Source organism: Neolamprologus brichardi, chromosome 7, assembly GCF_056152115.1.
Source record: "Neolamprologus brichardi isolate AB-2024 chromosome 7, ASM5615211v1, whole genome shotgun sequence".
Taxonomy (NCBI): domain Eukaryota; kingdom Metazoa; phylum Chordata; class Actinopteri; order Cichliformes; family Cichlidae; genus Neolamprologus; species Neolamprologus brichardi.
The window spans coordinates 26042781-26063668 of record NC_142110.1 but is presented as its reverse complement, the minus strand read 5'-3'; the positions used below and the strand labels follow the sequence as shown (position 1 = coordinate 26063668).

Sequence of the window (20888 nt, the reverse complement as noted above, 5' to 3'; positions counted from 1 at the left end):
GAGTTTCCTTCCTTCTGATCCCTTAGACTTTTTATTTCATTTAGTGCTCATCTATAAAATAATTATTGTGGGGGATTTCAATACCATGTAGACCTAAAAATGACAGCCTCAACACAACATTTAATCTATTATTAGACTTAATTTGATTCTCTCAAAATGTAAAATAAACCCAATAAAGCCAAGCATACCCTTAAACCTAACCTTATCTGGTAATGCCAGATGGTTGCCCTCCCTGAGCCTGGGTCTGCTGGAGGTTCCTTCCTGTTGAAAGGGAGTTTTTCCTTCCCGCCATTACTTGCTCATAATGGCGCCTCCGTTTGCTGGGGTTTCTCTTTATTATTCTAGGGTCTTTACTTTACAATACAAAGCGCCTTGAGGCCACTGTTATTAGGATTTGGTGCTTTAGAAATCAAAGTGAACTAAATTGATTTGTTTTCCTTGCCTCCTTAGTGTTCCTTTGTGTCAAGTTTCTGAGAATATGTTTAGAAAGTTACTTCCTGTTTTACTTTGTTAGGTCACATATTTCTCTTTGCACCTGCCAGTTACACGAGTTTCATTTCAAAAAATATATCTGAATGAGATCTGATACAATCCTCATGACTGGGTTAAGACAATGTCATCAAAAGTATGGATGTTGGATGAAATGTGCTCAACTAGGGATCAAAATGGTCCAAGGGAGAGATGCCTGTCATTGAATTCTAATCATGTGTGCTTACACTATGACTTCGTCATTACTGCCCATAGTGTTCGTATGGGAGTCAGATGAATATTTTCTATGTTACAACATTGTAATTATATGTAATCTCTGTAGTAGAACAAAATGTCTACTGAGTCAGGTTTGAGATTATCAAAGGATGAAAAATAAACAGCCATAGTTCCCTGACTTGGGATTCAAAGGGAGTTTTTTCCTCTTTTCTCTTTTCTGACAGGTTGTCCTCACACTTATTGTCTCTAGAATTTAAATACCAATGATCTAATCAAAACAATTGCAAAAAACATAGTTTGATGATATTGTGAAGTAGAGGGGATCATGGAAGGTATAGTCCTGAAAACAGTTTTAAAAACATTCAACTTTGTGATGTTATGACAATACTGTGTGCAGTGGGTGCCTAGCGTGAGTAATAGGGAAACAAACAACGTTGGCAGCATTAGTCCAAGCTCAAGGAGCAGCACTTCATGCAGACTAAAGAGCTGTTAGTGTGCAGCTTATAACATTTATATGGTCACTGATCATCTGTACCTGTAAGCCAGCTATATGTCTTAGGAATATATTACCTAGGAAGTCAATATAGAGAATTTAAAGATTTGGAGAATTTAAATTTTTGAAATTCCGTTTACAGTCTGTTTAATACTAATTTTCTTGTTGAAATTTGTTGACTGAAAAAACAACACAATAAGGAAAACTGTCATAAAGCTAATAACCTCAGGTTGTCATAATAACTTTTATTTAATCTCCTCCTTATCCTTTCATTCAGCTCCAGAAAACTGTGTGTACACCTCAGTCATCACATGTGGTGTCTGGTATTCATGTACAAATACTGTGTGTGTGAAATGTTGTGTGTATATGCATGGTTGTATGTTTGTATCTGACTCAGGTCAATGTATTTATTTATGTATTTAATTATATATAAGGAAGCCACAGTAGTGGTTGCTAGTCTTCCTGGGGTCCAAGTCATCAAGTATAATCTAATAAAACATTACACAATAAAGCAGATGCAAAGATGTCCACATGATTTGGCTCTTACATCCACAGTAAGGTTTTACAATTGTAAAAATATCAGCATGCAAATATCAATAACATTGAGGCACAATACAGACGAATCAAAAACAGGTCACAGCATTGCCCTCTTACAATATTTACAATAATTCAAAACTGTGTAAATGGACTTTAAAAATTTTTTTTATTACGAATAGTAGCTAGTTCTCTAATTGCATAAAGCAGTTTGTTACACTTAAAAGATGATCTAAATATAACAGAGAGTTTCAAAAAATTAGTTTTGGCTCGAGGAATAACTACATTTTTTCTTAAAAATCTTGTAGCATAATTGTGTATTTCATCTGGTTGACTTTCTTTGATCTCTACTCATTTATCCTGATCATCATCATCATAACTCCAGTTGAGCACTGCATTTTGGTAATAGCCAAATTAACATTGTTGACCGTAAAACAGAATTTAAACAAATTTTTCAGCAATACTAAATTTGACAGTATACGATATACTGCTGAAAATTAAGTAGTTCAAATTTAAGTTCAAGTTAATAATTGGTGAAGAGTAATGCATTTCTTGTGCATGTGTGTGTGTGTGTTAGGTCAACTCACAGTGCATAGTCAGGGATGATTTTTTTGGTGAAGAACTCCTCCACTCCTTCATCCACTCTGCCCATCTCCTCACTAGCTTCATTCTCCACCTTTGACACCGCCTCCTGTAAGCAATACAATATAATGTACAGTATGCAAACCATGCATTGTGTGTAGCTGTGCTTGCATTTTCATTCTCCTCACTGTCAGACAGACACCAGGGATTTGAAGCCTTGTAAAAAAAAGGATAATTTTTGTTGCCACCTAGTGGCACATCAATAATGTGTTAGCTAAAAAACAAACAAACACATTTTCTGTTAGAAATGAAGTAAGCTAACAAATACTAGGAAAGTCAAGCTGTATCTTTCATGTGGACTTTCCACAGACTGGTTGTTGCACATAATCTGTACACTGCCTCCATCTGACCACTAAATGCAGACACACAGAGCCTGGGGTGGAGCGGACAGCGAGCGGGCTTAGCACAGTTGCCTCCTCTTTCAAACCTTCACGTTAGCTGGGGCATTCCTCTGTGCAGTTTGCATGTTATCACTTCCCTGGAAACCCTCTAGGTGACTGTGGGTCACTGGGTTGTGACTCTAAATTGAACATTAGTATTGATGTGAGTGTGTGTGGGAGAGCTTCACAAGTAGTGGACTGAGGCTGCTGTCAGAGCATCAAGAACATCTATGCACAGATGTCTTTAGGAAAGGGGTTACAACTTTTACAATCCAAGTATCAGGCCACTCCTGAACCATAGGCAACATGAGAAGCATCTTTACCTGGGTTTGACTTAGAAATCATGCTGCTAGAGTGTGGAATACGAGTAGAGAGGCACTGAATCCAAGAGGTTTTAAGTTCAGTGTAACATTTCCAAAGCCTACGATGATTTGGAGTGCCATGTTGTCTGCTGGTGTTGGTGGTGGTTGGTCAGTACTGTTTTTATATCCAAAATCAACACAACTATCTACCAGGATATTTAGACCACTTCATGCTCCCATCTGCTGACAAGCTTTATGGACATACTGACTTCCAGCAGGGATTGCCATCTGTCAACAGTGCTGACTTTCTGTGGAATTAATATAGACCATATAAAAGCTTACATTTTGAATTAAATGACAAAAAGAACCCCAAACAAACAAACACTGGAAACAATGAACATCGAATGTATCTCTTTTTGTATACTTTTGCAGCTTTTATCAGTTGTCAGCCTTTTGGCTAAGATCAAGTGTTCTTATCACTGTAATATCTGATAGGCGCCAATTCGAGGGCAGCGTATTAAACACTTCTTCCGTTCGCTCCACGCATCAACCCGGTATTGTTGTGCTTCTGGAAACACTGCCCAATTCCCACAATTTCACTGTACATGCAGTTTGACAATCAAGGGTTATTCTGCTCTTTAAATTATTTTTTAAAATCTTCAGTTTTCCCATAAACCAATCAGATCATCACCTGTTTGTTTCAAAGTCTAGCTAAAGGGTGAAGTGAATTTATCTGGAGTATGATGGAGCCAGACTGAGAAATGCTGTTCACTGTGAGCCACATGTAAGAGATTTGTTCATTGTGCATTGTCATGTAGGTGACCATGTACTGTATTTACCACACTGTCATATTCAATCAATGGTTTTCTTTTCTCTGATAGATGTCGTATCAAAACATCGACTCAAAATTGAGTTAAATTAAACTCAGTATCAACCAAACTCCTTTGTCATTGCTATTAGTCACTAAATTTCATTGACATCCCATGTCAATTATAGGTCCCGTATTGCTACTTTTCTTTTCCTGTGTGTAGGTCCCTGAATTCATATCATGTCCTAGTCCCTTTTTTCTCTTTTTATTCACCTTTTAACTGCATTAATTTCTTTCTTAAGTAAAAGAGTATAATTTTGCAAAGAGCTTCTGTTCCTCCTACTTTGATATTGTTACTGTAATTATAAGGATTATAAAGGGAAATCCTACCATGTTGTATGAAATGAAAGTACTGTCTTAAAGAAACATTCAGTAAATTAGCACACTGCTGTAAGTTCCTCATCCTATTCAACAGTCTTGAAATGCATTCTTTTAATTTCCCATATATTCTAACTTTAGTGCAGTTCATGTAGTCTTGATTAAAATACAACTATGGAATCACTGTGCATTCCTATTGTAATCTAACATGACTATTCACTTCACACATTTCAGCTATTCTGTTGAGTTTTGAAATAGACCGTTCTTACATTTGCTGTGAACTGTGCAATAACAAGCTGCACTTCAGGACAGCTCAAATTCTAACTAGGTCAAGCCCACTCTGCACAAAAAATACTTACAATAGTAGGATTGCAGCAGTGTTAAAACAAAGTCTTTTTCTAATCCCTTCCATGTTGAAAATTTAATTTAACATTGTTCTTTCTGTACATTGTACATGTGGCAGCACATAGCAAAGGATTACAGTACCTTATAAAAAATACACTCCCATTAGTTATGCTGCACGAGTACAACAGAAAAGCAGCTGGATTTCAATGAAAGTTTTTTAGACCTATAAGCTACACTGTTACAATCGAAGCATAATTCACTGCCTAACAACAAAGCTGAAAAGTAGCATTTTGGCTAATAGTAGCTTAATGTAGTGCAGGGGTGTGTCCAGAGGGAGAACGTGGGGTGGCACACCCCCACCCAAAAAGAGCATGGACATGTAATGGTAAACCAGTTTCTGCTCATTTGTCTTTGCCCCCTCCCCTCCAGCTTTGCATGCCTCCACCTCCTCCCACAAAACAGCTTGAGAAATCTATCCCAACAGCTAAAATCCAGTGAGTTGGATAAATACTATCAATTCGCCTGCCAGAGGTGGCTTCCTGGAAGCGACGGATTCATGTATGCCTAATCCTCTCCAGCAATCACATTGAGTATGTATGTTTGCATATTTTTGATGCTTTTGAGACTCAGTTGGTACTTGGCTAAAACCATTCTCCTAATTCACTGGGCTTCCCAAAAAGTAATCAAGTCTCCACTCCCATGACATGTGTCTACAATCTCCTTCTCCCACAGGTGAAGTGTCTCCTAGGGTCAAGTTTCAGACTCTTGACCTATTCACTGTTCCAAATGTAATTCTGTTCCAGAATTACATTTATGACTCCTTGGCAGCAGGAATAATCCATCTATTGTCTTCCCCTTGAAGTTGGACTCTTCTTTGTGGAGAACAAGGCCGAGACCCTCCGTCACTATACAGATTTCAGAGATTTGAATCAGATAACCATAAAGCAGCTACCCTTTGACATTTTTTTCTTCTGCTTTTGAGCTGCTACAAGAACCACCATCTTTACAGGCTGGATCTCCAGAGCACATAGTGGTCCACATCAAAGAGAGAGATGAATGGAAGACATTCTCATCCCCCCAAAAATGGTTGCAAAGATTCCTGGAATTTGCAAATTTTAATTGTTGTTTCATCAGGGACTTTGGTAAGGGTCTCCAACAGTCCTGTTCCAATGAAATCTGGAAGCAGAGGGCGCTTTTAGCCTCTTTTCCATTAGTACCTACTAAGGCTGCCACGATTAGTCGACTAGTCACGATTACGTCGACTATCAAAATCGTCGACAACTAATTTAATAGTCGACGCATCGTTTGAAGCTTTGTAAGATCCCAAAAGACGCAGGATTAGTAGGATTTAAGAGTGTAATAACGTACTGAAACAGAAGATGGCAGCACTGCATGTACAAGGATGCCAGCTGCCATTAAACCCCGAAGAAGAAGAAGCAGTGTCTGGTATAGTAGCTGTGTCCAAATTCAGGAACCGCATCCTCCTGTGGCAGCATTTGTAGCCCGATTACGTTACAGCAACACGGCGAAGACTGTCCAAATTCGAAGACTCCGACAAATGCGGCCGCATGCCGACAAATGCGGCCGACAAATGCGCCCTTCGTGTATTATTCGTGGCCCAACCTATCCCAGAATTCATAGTGCGGCCCTGCTCAGTTTCCAACAATGGCGGCAGCTAGTTAGTTTTAATATTACTCTTATTTTTCTTTCTGGGTCACAAAATAAACGTTTAACATATTTTCAGGCAAGAATGTAGCTGTGTAAACCTCAAATATCTGCTCAGTTTATCAAGACACCACATATTTTCAAAAGCGCTCCGATGTTTTTGGAGACATCTGTTACCCACTAGCTCGATAGCTAGCCGGGGTTCAAGGCTCACTAGAGCCCGTGAGAACACCGGACTCCCGGCAAATCGTTTTCAAACCCACTGCGGTCTTTCGCTACTCAGGTTAAACATATATAAGTCACTTAGATAACTTAAAAATGTTATTGTTTGGCTTTTTTCAGTATTTTATTTGTTCCTGAGTAAATCGGTTTGGCTGAGATTAAAGTTGTAGTTTTTACACAGCTGAATAAACATCAAGCACACAACTGATTATCAGAAGTGTGAGATGCTCGAGAATATACTCCGGTGTCCCGTTATATTTTAGATAACAATGAGTTTATTAAACTTCACCGAAACAATCTGCAAATTTCATTTAAATTTAATAAACTATCATCTTGTCTTTATTTTCAGTTAGCACATACCTTAAACACTTAAAGCTGTAAGCTAATGATAGTTATATAAGAGCAGATGCATGCTGGTACAATAAGCTGTAAGTTTTATGTCCAGTGGATGCATGATCTGATTAGTCGACTAATCGCAAAATTAATCGGTGACTAGTCGATTATCAAAATAATAGTTTGTGGCAGCCCTAGTACCTACTCAGATGTATTAGAAAAAGATAACACAAGTAAACACAATACGTAGTTTCTAAATTAAGGTGTTTATTATTACAGGAAAAAAAATCCAAACGTACAAACCTGTGTGAAAAAGTGCTGGGTTGGGCCGCCCTTAACAGCAAGAACTGCAAGCGTTTGTGATAACTGGCAATGAGTCATTTACAGCGCTGTGGAGAAATTTTGACCCACTCATCTTTGCAGAATTGTTGTAATTTGGCCACCCTGGAAGGTTTTTGTCCATGAAACACCTGCTTAAGTTCATGCCACAGCATCTCAATCAGATTCAGATCAAGACTTTGAATAGTCCTCTCTCAGTCTTCATTTTGTTTGTCTTAAGCCATTCAGCAGTGGACTGGCTGGTGTGTTTTGGATGCTGCAGATCCTGGTGCAGAACCCAAGTGCGTTTTTGCTTGAGGTCATGAACCTCCTGAGGTCCTGAGGCAGCAAAACAGCCCCAGACCATCACACTACCATCACCATATTTTACTGTTGGTATGATGTTCCTTTTCTGAAATGCTGTTACTTTTACGCCAGATGTAACGGGACACACACCTTCCAAAAAGTTTAACTTTTGTCTTGCGAGAGTATTTTCCCAAAAGTCTTAGAGATCATAAAGATGTTTTCTGGTGAGACTGAGGCAACGCTATATGTTCATTTTGCTCAGCAGTGGTTTTACTATTAGAACTGTGGCATGCAGGCCATTTTTTTCCATCTCTTTCTTATGGTGGAGTCATGACACTGACCATTCCTTTGTTTCTCATTTGCTGAATTTCCTTCAATCGCAGCATCAAGTCTGACTTTTGAGGATCTTTTGGTCTACTCCACTTTGTCAGGCAGGTCCTATTTCACCTTCATTTAGAAACTGCATTTTGTGTTTCCTTATGTTGTCTTTGTCAAATATTTACATTTCTTTGATGATCTGAAACATGTAATAATAAATAAATAATAAATAATAATAATAAAATAGTCCAGAATCAAAAAGAAAAGTAAACATAATTTAAAAAATGGCATAAAATTTGGACAAAAGGTATAAACTCTATGGCAAGTAAGATAAATAAGTCATATGAAAATAAATTAGTCTATAATACAAATAAATATGGAAGTCACCGAGAGCACTTAGAGAGTCCAACTCTCTTCAGCGGTAAAGGGACATAACAAAACTTTAATGTTTTATTATGTTCAACCTAAGACCTTGAAGCATTACGTACTAAAATGGTGTTTTTTATTATCTTTATCTATATGACTGGAGCAGAACAGGCTGAAATCTCTGGTTTGGTCTGTAAAAACTCAAGATTTAAGATACTGTCATGGTCCTGGGTCTTGGTCTTTGACTCAGTAGTTTGAGTTTGTTCTTGTCTTGTGATTCTTTGTTTTGAAATTAAGGGATTTTCATTAGTTTTCTGTATTGGTTAATCTTGAGCTCTGTTTTTCCCAGCGCCGCTGAGTTTTCATTATTTCTATTTCTAATTTAGATTTCTTGATGTTATTATGTGAGTGCCCTCATGTTGTATTATCCTTTCTGTCTCCAGTCATATCCCCATATCTGTCATGTCTCTCTGTGTTCTGTCTCTGTCTATGTTCCCTGTCTGGTCTAATTAACACGTCTGTAGTCCTGTCCCTGTGTTCATCCCTCTGTTCTGCCCAGTCTGTCACGTCTCCATGTCTCAGTGTCAAGTTCATGTCTTAAACTGAGTCTCAGTGTGTGTTACTTCTTGTTTTCTTTTGATAGTCTCTTGTCTCATGTGTGTGATGTTCAGTTTTTCTAATTATAATTCTGTTCAGCTGTGTTCCCCAGGTGTGTCCATTATCCTTAAATAACCTTCTGTGTATATACACTCTGGATCTCGCTCTGTTCGTTGTCGTGTACTCCCTAATTGTAGGTGAAGTTGAATGTGTGATTTTGTCAGACTTTATGGCATTATTGTGATGTTATAGGGAGTCACATTGAAAAAATAAAAAGTGTGTAATACAGCTCTCGCCATGCCCTTTCATATGATATATTACTCAATATGGTTTTTCAAGGACAACTTTGACTTTGGGCATTAACAATGAAGATGAAAGTCAAATGATTAACCAACATGGGTACTCGTGTCCCCCAAAGTGTATTGTTGTGAAGTTTGAAAACAATCTACAAAAATGTGTGGTTTTTACTGACTTTGGCATTTGGTGTGACCTTGACCCTATTTACGGGGAGAATAAAGAAAGAGTGGAAATAAAAACTGTCGTTTTTTTATTTAAAGCAGAGTTTGCTAACTTCCCTTCCTCTTCACAGCTGTTAGGCTCAAACATATAATGTCCACTTTCCTATTGCAATGAGGAACAGTTACCTAGGAACAGCTAGGATCATCTGACCTAAGAAGTGATTGTTTTTTTTTAACTTTTGGAACACCTCGGGCTAGTTTTTAGCTGTAATCCTATCACTGGAGGTCAGCTTTGCACATGAAGATACAAGTAGTAGGAGTAATGAAGGTAGTGAAGGTGAATGAGTTTAAACAACTGGACAAGCAACGGACCGTGGACAGGAGAAGTGAAGAAGAGAGTGCAGGCAGGGTAGCGTGAGCGGAGACAAGTGTCAGGGGCGATTTGTGAGAGAAAGATAGCAGCAAGAGTGAAAGGTAATGTTCACATGCTATGATATATTGTTCGGAGGCAGTGGCACTAACAAAAACACAGCAGGCATATCTGGAGGGGGCAAAGGTGAAGATGCTTAAGTTTTCATTGGGAGTGACCAGGAGACGGGATTACAAATGAGTACATCAGAAAGACAGCTCAGGTTGAGCAGGTTTGGAGACAAAGGCACAGCTGAGATGGTTTGGACTTGTTAGAAGAGGGATAGTGGCTATACTGGACTAAGGATACTGAATATGGAGCTATCAGTCAGGAGCAAAAAAAAGAGCACATGTGTGTTAACTAAGAGCACTATCAGACAAGAACTATGTCCTTGATAACACAGCATTCAAGGTCGTTTATAAGGGTAAGATGTGGTGAGTTCAATAACCCACTTATACCCATTTCTAAAACTTATCTTCTTCTATGTACATTATACAGTTTAAAGCATGTATTGTTTGCTCTTTTTAATTGTGATTACATTTGTCTATGAGTGCACCATGTACATATGGTTAAAAGTAGGTTGCTGTGCACCCTATAATGGTGTCCCAGTATATAGATTTAATAATTAAATCTATGGTGGACAAAGTTTATCTGTGAAACTGTGACCGCATGAATGGACACCACTTCATCATAGTTTATTATTTTTATAAAAATTTAAAGTGAGGTCAAAGTAGGTTGCCCTTACAGCCCCTATGCTTCCCAACACTGCACCTACATAATAACAGCATTCATTGTAAACAACAGCAAAGCTATTTTCGTGCCACACGCTCTAGAGCAAAACTGTTCATGTGAATCTCTTAGTGATAATTATGTGTGGAAATGTAGATTATGGAGAAGTCTGTGCATAAATAAACAGACTTGTACTTATATTTCATGCTTCTAATCTTACTGAGCACTCAAAGTGCGTTTCCAACTACATCCCATTAACCTATTCTCACATACATTCACACAGCAACTCTCACCCGCACTCAACAATGGACACATTATTAAAAGGAAAACCTTTTATGGACTGAATTTCAAAAATGCTTAAGGTCAAGTAGAAAAAAGGCTGAGCTGTCAACGTGTTAGCTGTATTCACCAAACGATGCCCAAACTACAAACTAAATCGAAATTGTGAGCCTACAATTATGCCTGGAATAATATATAAGCGTACCAAAGCCATTACAAAGGAAGGTTTTCCTGGACAAAAGTATCATTTATCTCTATCCATTTTTTCTTATCAGCCGGAGAAAAATAATGATCCTTTCTTTCATTTGTTGCCACTTCTTTTAAGCCACCTGTCTCATTGTACTCCCTGCTAGCATGGTACTCTCATGGTACACTGCCACAAAAGCTCTCTCTCTCTCTCTCTCTCTCTCTCTCTCTCTCTCTCTCTCGTTTATACACAGTTTATTCCAAACCTCTTGAGTGGGCTCTTTTTTACCTCCAAATTCCCTCCTTGCTTTATTTGATAGGTGCATTTCAGTGGATAATATGCATCTGACAATAATAATATGATAATACAGATTTTCCAAAGGTACCACTCTTGTCCTAAATCACTTTGCCACCTTCCTTGTCATGATCTGGGGGAATGGCTGGAAAATTCCATGAGGCTTCTGAGTTTCCTTGGTCTCCACCCCTGGATGGAGCCATCATCTCTCCTGTAGTCCCGCACACCTGGAGCTGGTCCTCAGGTTGAGGATTTAAGCTCCACACAGACTCTCCTTCACCGCCACTTCGTCAACTACCTCAAGTTGGTAATCTGCTCCAAGTTCCATGCTCTTGTCTCTTGTTTTTTGTTTACCTTGTTTTCCTGTGCCACAGTTCACCTGGACCTTCCATGCCAGTTTCCTTCAGCTCCAGTTCTTCTTGGAAAACCTCTCCATTCCGGAACGTTCTCTGAACTTCACATGCCTGCCCTCCAGCCATCTCTCACCATCTCAAATGCAGTGGAACTCAGGTCAGCCTTTACCATTACTCACCTGGATTCTCGCCGCCTTTTCCTTAAAGCCAAACTCCACCCTGGCTACAAGTAAGCTATACCAGTAATATTCACCTTCTCCAAGCATCCTTCACTCCACCATCATCCTAGCACACTTCCCCTTTTTTCTCAGACGTGCCCGCTTTGCTTCAGTTGATCCTGTAAATTCCCAGTTTTCCCTTATTGACCCACGGCCACACTACTACGCCACCCACGCCATGCTCCTGTCTAATCCACGTCTCACTTTGCCACGTACTAGTCTCTGCTTTTTCAATAAACACTGTAAACAATTCTTGCCATCTCTGCTGTGGTTCTCTGCATTTGAGTCCAGTTTTGCTATCGGCCTACAGCCGTGTTGTGACATTTCTGGATCAACTGACATGCTTCTACCTCTCTGCTACCAATATACATACAGTGGGAGGTCTTCCATGTGCCAGATCCTTCTATGCCTTGTGTCCTAGCCATCTGTTATCATTCTTACTTAACAATTATCTTCATAAAAATAACTTAATAACTCCCATTGTTATGGAGACAGTACTTGCATTGATGCAATTTGTCTCCAAGACAAACAAACTAGTAGGACATTGGTAGTAAAAACTGGTAGGACCTGGTTTTAACCCCCAGATATTTGCCTTCAAGGACTGACTTTAGGGCCATCATGGATGATGGGGATCTAGGGTGTAAGCAGCAATAATGCTGTCAATAATGGTTATAGTACACAGGACCTCATTTTGGCTCCTGAATAGACTTTGGAACTGTGTCACTTCTTCATGGTTTAATAAGTGTTTTATGCTGAATCACTTGAGCATGATGATATTGAGAACCTGTGTAAGACAGATGCTTCTAGCTGCACAAAGAGATTTTGTTATGCAACAAAAATACCTTTTCTTTTACTAACGGCATCAGTTCATTATTCTGAGGCAGATGGTGTATCAAAATCATAATCCTAAAATAAAAATACTTTACTATACGTGCTGCCACAAATATAAAATTTGTCAAAGGCAAGAAAGACAATATAATATCAAATGCATGTCCTGTATCTGTAAATAGCCAAGCCTATCCCCACAGGCTCAAGATGAGCTACAAAAGCTGTCTGACAGAATACAAAAAACAAATTCCTGTAAGAAAACAGTCAAACCGAATAGCAGCACATCGTTTCCCATTAAAATTATACTGATATTACAGTAAACAGTGTGTACTGGGCAATATTTACTCTTTTCTATAAAATACCATAATATACTGTGGACAGCGTTGCATTCTGGGAATGATATTAGCATCAACAGCAGAGAGGCCCCTCAAATACAAAACCTTAGGCCTCAGTTCCACAGGCCTAGAGACTGGTTGGTGACTCCCTGGCAACCTGCGGTCACTAGGGAAAAATGCTTGTTCCCTAATTGATTGACAAATGGCTTCTCAAGCTTGCTGACAGTCACTGGGTAAAATCAATTCCAAAGAGACAGATAGAGATTGTAAAGAGCCCATCTTGAAAGACAACATATTTTGACTGACTTAGAATAGAATAACTTACAAAATGCACTTAACTGCTAGTTTTGGGTCATAATGAATGGAGCATCAAGCTTATCAAGAAAGTGTTCACTGTGGTTACAACATAAGGGAGTCAATTACCATTTTCCCACAGGTTTTGGGCACTTCCACTTTTTGTCTTTGCTTTTCAGACGTTAGGTCCACCTGTTATAGTTGTTATGGTCCACAAACATATTGCAGGTATGTGAGGAGAAGGAACTCAAAAGTCTTCTCCTAACACTGAGAATACAGGCTTGTGGTTCCTACACTTTCCAGAACAAGAATGGGAGGCAGAGCTATCAGAACCTATTCTGTTGAACCAGCTCCTGGTTGGGAATCAAGACAAAGACATGCTCTCTACTTTAAAGATTAGGCTTAAAACGTTTGGTAAAGGTTATAGTTGTAAGATATAACTATAACCTTTAGGCTTGACTGGACCAGGATGTTTCAGGTAATCTTGAAACATCGTCAGGTATGCGGCTTCATACACACAAACACACGCATATATATAGATAGAAAGATAGATTTTTATGTTTTTTATTTTTGCTAACTTTTCAGATGTTAGTTATACTAGCCTACATTTTTGCCACCTCTTAGCAAACTGGCATATGGTACACTGCATAGCAGGAGAGCTTTTTACTTCATATAGCTGGAAGAAGACTCTTTTTGTTATTCAAAAAGTCTTTTTCTATTTAATCTCAGACTGTAAATTTCAGGCAATTCACTGGAATCAGTTGAAATTCATCTGAATGAATTAGTTAAATAGCATGTGCTACGTTTTCAAAATAAATACTAGCTAACTGATTTATCTTTTATTATTGTGTTAATGTGTGCAAATTAAAGAATTAGAAATAAATTACTAAACATACAGACAACAGGATTCATTATCCAGGTGTAAAAGATCTGGGAAAAACCAGATCTTCTACTAACACAAAACAAACAACTGACAAAACAGTTTAAGTACAATGTCAGTAAAAGTTACTTTGGAGAGTGAAGGCAAATTAGTGATTAATTATGTTACTATTAAAAAATTACTTTAAAAACCTGACTAATAAACAAAAGAAATGGGGAGAGTTATATGGACAGTGAACAACAACAAAACAAAAAAATTCTCAGATCTGGACATAATGTTTTTGACACACTTGCTGCCCTAACTGTTCTCATTGTGACTGGATTGAAACGAAAAATCAAGGCTTACTTTGTAGCATTACTGTAGTTTTGTTTTTACAGTGCCAGATTAAATCGGTTCAGCCTGGTTGGAGGGAAAAGTTTAAAAACTTTCAGCTTTAACGCCATTTTGAGCTATCTGATCACAACATTTTGGTGACCTTTAATTTTTGATGTGTGAATTAAGACAAAAACAAAAAAAATGGCCCAAACGGGGCCACAATGAGAATATATTTTATTTTATATGGCATCACCTGGGCATCTAGCCTGGGGAAGTATACAGTTTTGGGGGGGTTTTCACTTACTCGGACATAAAGGACGGCCTCCAGGACTACTATCTGTCAACAGCAATATTGTCAAAATAAGAAGTATTCTGTCACAGAATGATGCTAAAAATACTTTGTGTTTTTAGGCTAAATTATTTCATTTTTATAACTAGGATGCGCTATACGTCTCTGAACAGAGACCATCCAAAATGCTGCAGTGAGAGTACTAACAGAACATGTCACAGTCTACATTAACTTCCTGTAAAAATAAGAATTCAAAATCCTTCTCCTCACATACTAAGCTCTTAATGACCAAGCTCCATCATACATTAAAGAGCTCATAGTACCACATTATCACAATAGAGCACTTTGCTCTCAGAGTGCAGCCTTGCTTGTTGTTTCTAGCTTTGCAAAAGTAGAAAAGGAGATAGGGCCTTCAGATTTCCTCCTTCCTTTCCTTTCCTTTCCTTCCTGTTTGTTTCCCAAAGCCTCCGTTTGGTTTGGGAGACAGACAACCTCGGTTTGTAAATTTTTGATAAAAAACAGGGATACCTCCAGTAACCCCTCAGTTAGACCTAAAGCTCTCCCAAGATGCACTACACATCTCTCCCCTACCTCATGCATGTGTACACTGTAGTTTGTGCTTCATCCTCTCTGTAGCTGCCCTCTCTCGAGTTGCCACCTGCTTCCTCACAGAGCATCATTGGATTTCTCTGTTTAATGCTGTTGTCTTGACCGTACTATGTTAAATTTTCTGTGATGTGAATTGGTACTAAATAAATAACAGATTAATTATTGAAAATGCAAAAAATGCAATTCTGTTGTTTATTCTTAAGATAATACAAGAGCAATCCCATTTTGAAAAACTAGAAGACATTCGAGTGATTAAAAACAGATCCAGTGTATTTGTGATGTTTGCTATATCATTTTTCTGCAAATGACTAACTACTATAAATCACTGACTCATCAAGAGTCCAAGCTACCAAAATAACTGGCAAACATGGCATCCACATGATCCAAAATCTCCTTTTTCAAAAATACCCGTGTACCTGTGGACGTAGCCTAAATTGCTGGAGATTTCCAATCCACACGTGTTGGACCAGTTGCATTTTTTTCTCCTTGAAATAATCTCTAACATTGTTTAGAGCTGCAATGCAGAGTTAAAATGGCTTTACAAAACCAATAATATTGTAAAAAAACAAAACAAAAAACCCACCATTTTTCAATAATATCTACAAAACAGCCCATGTGCAGCTTCGTATAAAGTAAAAAAAAAAAGAACAAAAGAAGACACAATTCATACAAATAAGGTCACACCAGATGAAGAGAATCCCCCTTTTCTTTGCACTTAGTAACAGAGAAAGAGACCCCCACTAATGTGAAAACATGAATAATTGACTTGGTGAAAGCATTCCCAAAACACACACACACACACACACACACACACACACACACACACACACCCACACACACACACAGCGAGTGACAGAGAGAGAGAGAGAGAGAGAGAGAGAGCATTGGGAACAACCCAGGGAACACCACTCCCAAAACCTATGTGCCTGTTCTCCCACACACACTGTGCACAACTACGTGGGGGGAGAGAATGCAAAGATAAAGATGGCTACCATTATTACTACACCAGGACAGAAATTACAAGCATAAGCGCTAGACAGCCAGACAGACAGACAGATAGCTAGCTACATAGATAGACAGATTCCCCCTCCTTCTCTCTATCCTCCTTCTTTCCTGCTAATTCTCACCTTTCTGCTCCTGCATCCTGTTACGGTTATTTTCTACTGTGGCTGTAATTTATGACCATACATTCTAGGCCCTCATAGAGCCCATGCACTGTACGCAGCCTATGTGTAAATAAAAAAGGGTCAGTTCTGCATTGAAATTCTTCTATATGTATGACTCTGTATGCATCCTCACAGTATGTGTGTGCGTGTTTGTCTGCGCTGTCTTTGGCATGTGTGTTCTTACCTGAGGCCTGGAGGAAGGGGGCTGCGTATGTGTGCGTCGTGGCCTTGGTCGGGAGGCAGTGTAGTGCCTTAGAGTCTGTCCCTGGGTGGGTAGAGGCTCCATGGGAGAAACAGTGTATCCAGATCTGGGGAAGGGGCCCGGGCTGAGGCAGCAGCCAGGGAAGGGAGCCTCTCGCCTGTGTAAGCCTCCGCAGCCAGCTGCCTCCTCCGTTGGAGCTTGAGCGGAGGAGTAAAAGAGGGGGAGACTGGGAAGAGGAATGAACGATGCTCCTCTCGCTCCTGATACTGCTTCTGCAGCATCCGCTGCTACCACCTCCCCCTCCCTCCGCCTACTCCCCCTCTGTCCTGGGGGGGAGGGGGACGGGGAAGTAGAAGGGGAAAGGGTGGGGCTTGAGGCTGTGAGTGACAGTGATGTTGCTGTTGGTAACCAAGGCAGGCCACACCTTCCTCCTCCGTCTTTCTCTCCAGCACCTCCTCCCCACTCTCTCTCTGCTCCTCTGTCCCTGATCTGCTGCTCCCAGTCTGCATCCAGGAGACCTGAGAATGAAATAAAGCAAGTGATGAAAAACGACATTCAAAATGAGATGATGAAAGAGAAAAGGCTAAAAAGACTGGGTCCCCAGTCCACGGGATAAACAAGCATTTGCTGGAATGTACTGTGTGTGCATGGGAATATCTAAGCAGCACTCTTCATGGAAAGCATTGAGAAAAAAAAACAAAAAAACCAAAAAACACTCAAAAGTTTTATTCAGTCGAAAAAGTGATTTGAAACTGAAATTATAACTTTTGCTACTTAAAAAAATGGGGAAAAAAGTTTTAAAAAATTGAATTATTTTATTTTGAATCGGTTGCTTTCATGCATTTTTTTTTCCTGCAGCTTTAATTTTTTGCCTGCTTCAAATAAATTTTTTTCAGTTTCAGTTTTCAAATCCTTTTTTCATTTGCAGGTCTTTTTTTTTTTTTTTTTTTTTTAACTTTTTACCCTGATTTTGTGTTGGGTGCGTGTATGGGGGGGGGGGGGGGGGGGGCGGAGACTAATGATTGACAGGACGTGTTTCTTAAAAATTAAAAACGAGCATTTTGGTTGAAGATGGCCACCGCTCCTCCACGGGATGATTCTGGCACCAGCCAACAGGTAAGAAATACGGTTGATGATTATCCTATGATGGACTATATTGACAGGCGAGTGCTTCTAACATACTGACATACAGTAAGGTGGGGAAAAAATTAATACAGCAACAAGGAATACTGTTATGTGATTGGCTGGTAGGTCACTAACTGTATATTACAGTAAAAGTCCCACACCTTAATACAGCTTTAACCCTATTGTATACATGGAGTTCATAGCTCTTGCTAAGAACGAAAACAAATAATTTATTCATAAAATCTTTTAATTCTTTCTTACGCATGTGAGACATTCACAAAATCACACAGACAGTCTGGATGTTCTCTTATCTTTGTGTGTGTCAGATTTTATTACTTTCAAAACTATCAAGCTACAGGACAATGGATTGTGTCATTGTGAGCTGAAATATCCTAACTCACCCCACTGTTTTCTACTTTCTTCCCTCATCATTTAGTTTCCAACAAGAGTAACTGATAATGGTAATTATAAAACACCTAAATGTAAAGAAAAGATTTGGTTGGGCCTCTTTTACAGTGAAAGGTCCACAGATTTGAAGCATTCTACCACCAGAAATGAAAACATTGACTGATTTTATAGTTTTTAATCCAAAGGCAAAATTATGACTTAAACAAAGGGAAATCTGTGACCACTGAAATGAGTCTACTGTCCTTCTTAATTGTTGTTCTTTGAAGTTTGCATCTGCATTGGTTGATGTTGTTCTATAATTTTTGTGTTGGCTACTCTACTGGTTTCTGTATTTGTATCGTTATGTTGTGTCTTAAAAATCTAACCAGGGACAAGGTCTGCAAATTAGTGGTTATTAATATTCTATGGTATCAGTCGTGTTTTATTTAAACACAGCAATTTTAATATGTGTTGTCCCTGCTGCATAGATAAATAAATTCAAGAATGCAAATCGTCCTCTCCTCCATCTTCTCTCCATCTGATCTCTCCTGTGGTAAGAGTCACTGGTGTGAAAGTAAACAGGCTATGCTCCAATTAACCAAACAGTGCTGCATGTCTGCCAGAATAGTTCAGCATGGCACAGGATATATGACGAATACAGCATGATATGATGGAAGGGTACATGTACATGAGCTCAGATGTAATACTGGGCAGTTTGTCACCAGATTACCCTTATACAGAATATGGCCGTGATACCATCAGAATAGAATAGAATAGAATAGAATAGAATAGCCCTTTATTGTCATTGTACATGTACAATGAAAGTGTGGATGCTCCAGACCAGTTGTGCAGGAATTAGATATAAATAGTAAAACAGCAGGAATAAATAAGAAACAAGTGAAAAGGCACACAATAGAGAACAGGTTGCAAAGTGCTTGGAAGTAGTCATCACATAAATTAGATGCACCTCCAGGGGGTGCTGGAGGTGTCGGTGGCCGGGACACTGAGAGTGCCCACTGATGGTGGTGCAAAAAGCGTTCCATGTTACCAGGCCCTTCCTTAGACCAGGAGAGACGTACAGTGTGTCAGTATATGCCCAGATATGGTGTACTCTGGTCCACTAAACCCTGGTTCACCCGGGGGCATTGCAGTAATCGGAGTGTGTGAAGATTAGGTGTTTAATTGGGGACACTCATAAATATCCTATAGTGCCTGTGGAAATTAAATACAGGGGCAAAACATAGACTGAAGGCTGTGGACGCACCTCTTAATTTTGGGAACAGATTGAAGGGGAAGTGTGCAGGGGTGCATTCATAACCAGTAAAGAATTGCGATGTCTGTGCTGGGCTTAGTGGTAATGCAAAGTTGTCTGACACTGACTCTGGGCAAACCACGGGGCATCCTGAACCAGCCAGCCTTCCTGAAAGTGCCCGTTACCATTAATGGTCAGTCTGAAGTACTGCCCATTAAATCTGTTCGGAACAGCGTCTACCACCCTCAGACTGGCAGGTTGGTGTAGCGCTGAATAAAATGTTAGAGTCTCTGATTTGTAAGTCCATTCACCAGAACGGATGCAATTGGGATCGCTGTTTAGACCCTCTGTTGTTTGCAGTTCGGGAAGTGCCCTAGGCCTTAAGGATTTTCTCCCTTTGATTAGTTTTTCAGCAGGAAGCTGCAGGGGGTTTGAACCTAAATAAAGAAAACTGGGAGGACCTGAGAGCAAAGCTACACACATTGGGGAGCTTATCAGCAGGCACTGTATATATAGTACTCTGCTAATGTTTTTATATTTTGCTTGTGGTTTGAACACAGGTCGTCCAGGCTTTCTGAAAGTTTGGACATTGGCTGTGTTTTTTTCACTCAATTTCAGTCCAGTCTTTGTACCTAACCATTTTCAGAGGAAGGAAGAACTGCAATGAAAATCAGTGGCAACAGGTCTTATGGAGTGATGAATCCAAATGGAAAGTTTTATTTCAAATAGTCATCAGCATGTTTGGAGGAGGTCAGGGTTTAGGGCTACGTTTGAGCCTCAAACTCTGGTGTTGGGAATCTTGAAAAGTAGATAATACTATCTGTAAAGCATCAGATTGGGATGCGACTTCTGCAAAACAATGATTCCAAACACACTGTCACTGCAATAAACCCATACTTAGAAAAAGGCCACAGTGGAACAGCATCAGTCATGGATGGGCCTCCCCAGAGCCCCGACCTCAGCGTTATTGAAGCAATGTGTGTTCATCTTGATAGAGAATGGAACAAAAGGAAGCCACCATCCAGTGAAGAGCTTTGTAATGTCCTTCAAGGTGCTTAGAGAACTATTCCTGAAGACTACTTAAGAAATTACAAGAAAGCTGCTGCAGAGTTCAGGCTGGGTTGAAGAATAAAGGTGATACCAGTAATTCATACTGGTAACTATCATACCAGTAACTGACTTTCAAGCTTGTTGTCTTTTTTTCCCCCCATAAATTGTATTTCCATGTAGGCTTCAATAAATCACTGCACCTATATCCCTTTTTTCTAATGAAATGTTATAAAATGAGTGGGTAGTCAGGACTTTTGCACAGTGCTCTCTATATATGATAATAATTGATAGTAGACATTCTGATTATACTGAAACAGAATATAAGAAGACTGCATGAGATTACAGAAAGTAGACTATGATTTGAGCAAAACCAGATCATGTAAAGACACTAATTTTTTTTTTTTTTTTATCTACATTTAATATGATTTTTTACACTGTAAAAAATGTATTTTATTTTGAATTGTGGTTAGAATAACTGTTTTTGCTCTACCTGTTGGGAAACAGCAGTGAGTGACTG

General features: G+C 39.3%; 1 protein-coding gene and 1 long non-coding RNA gene across 2 annotated transcripts in view; one reads left to right on the top strand and one right to left on the bottom strand.

Annotated features, from left to right (window-relative positions):
• Nucleotides 1-20888, bottom strand: part of carmil2 (capping protein regulator and myosin 1 linker 2) — a 65153-nt gene that overhangs the window by 16776 nt on the left and 27489 nt on the right. Inside the window, exons 31-32 of the mRNA XM_087843372.1 lie at nucleotides 16540-17075; nucleotides 2320-2423 (exon numbers count right to left, since the gene is read on the bottom strand). Of these exons, the coding sequence (XP_087699498.1) occupies nucleotides 2320-2423; nucleotides 16540-17075 (640 nt within the window). The remainder of the gene's footprint in view (nucleotides 1-2319; nucleotides 2424-16539; nucleotides 17076-20888) is intronic.
• Nucleotides 11151-11815, top strand: LOC102794945 (uncharacterized). Its single transcript, XR_436604.2, has 3 exons — nucleotides 11151-11371; nucleotides 11443-11650; nucleotides 11733-11815. It is a non-coding gene; the product is annotated as an uncharacterized LOC102794945 (long non-coding RNA).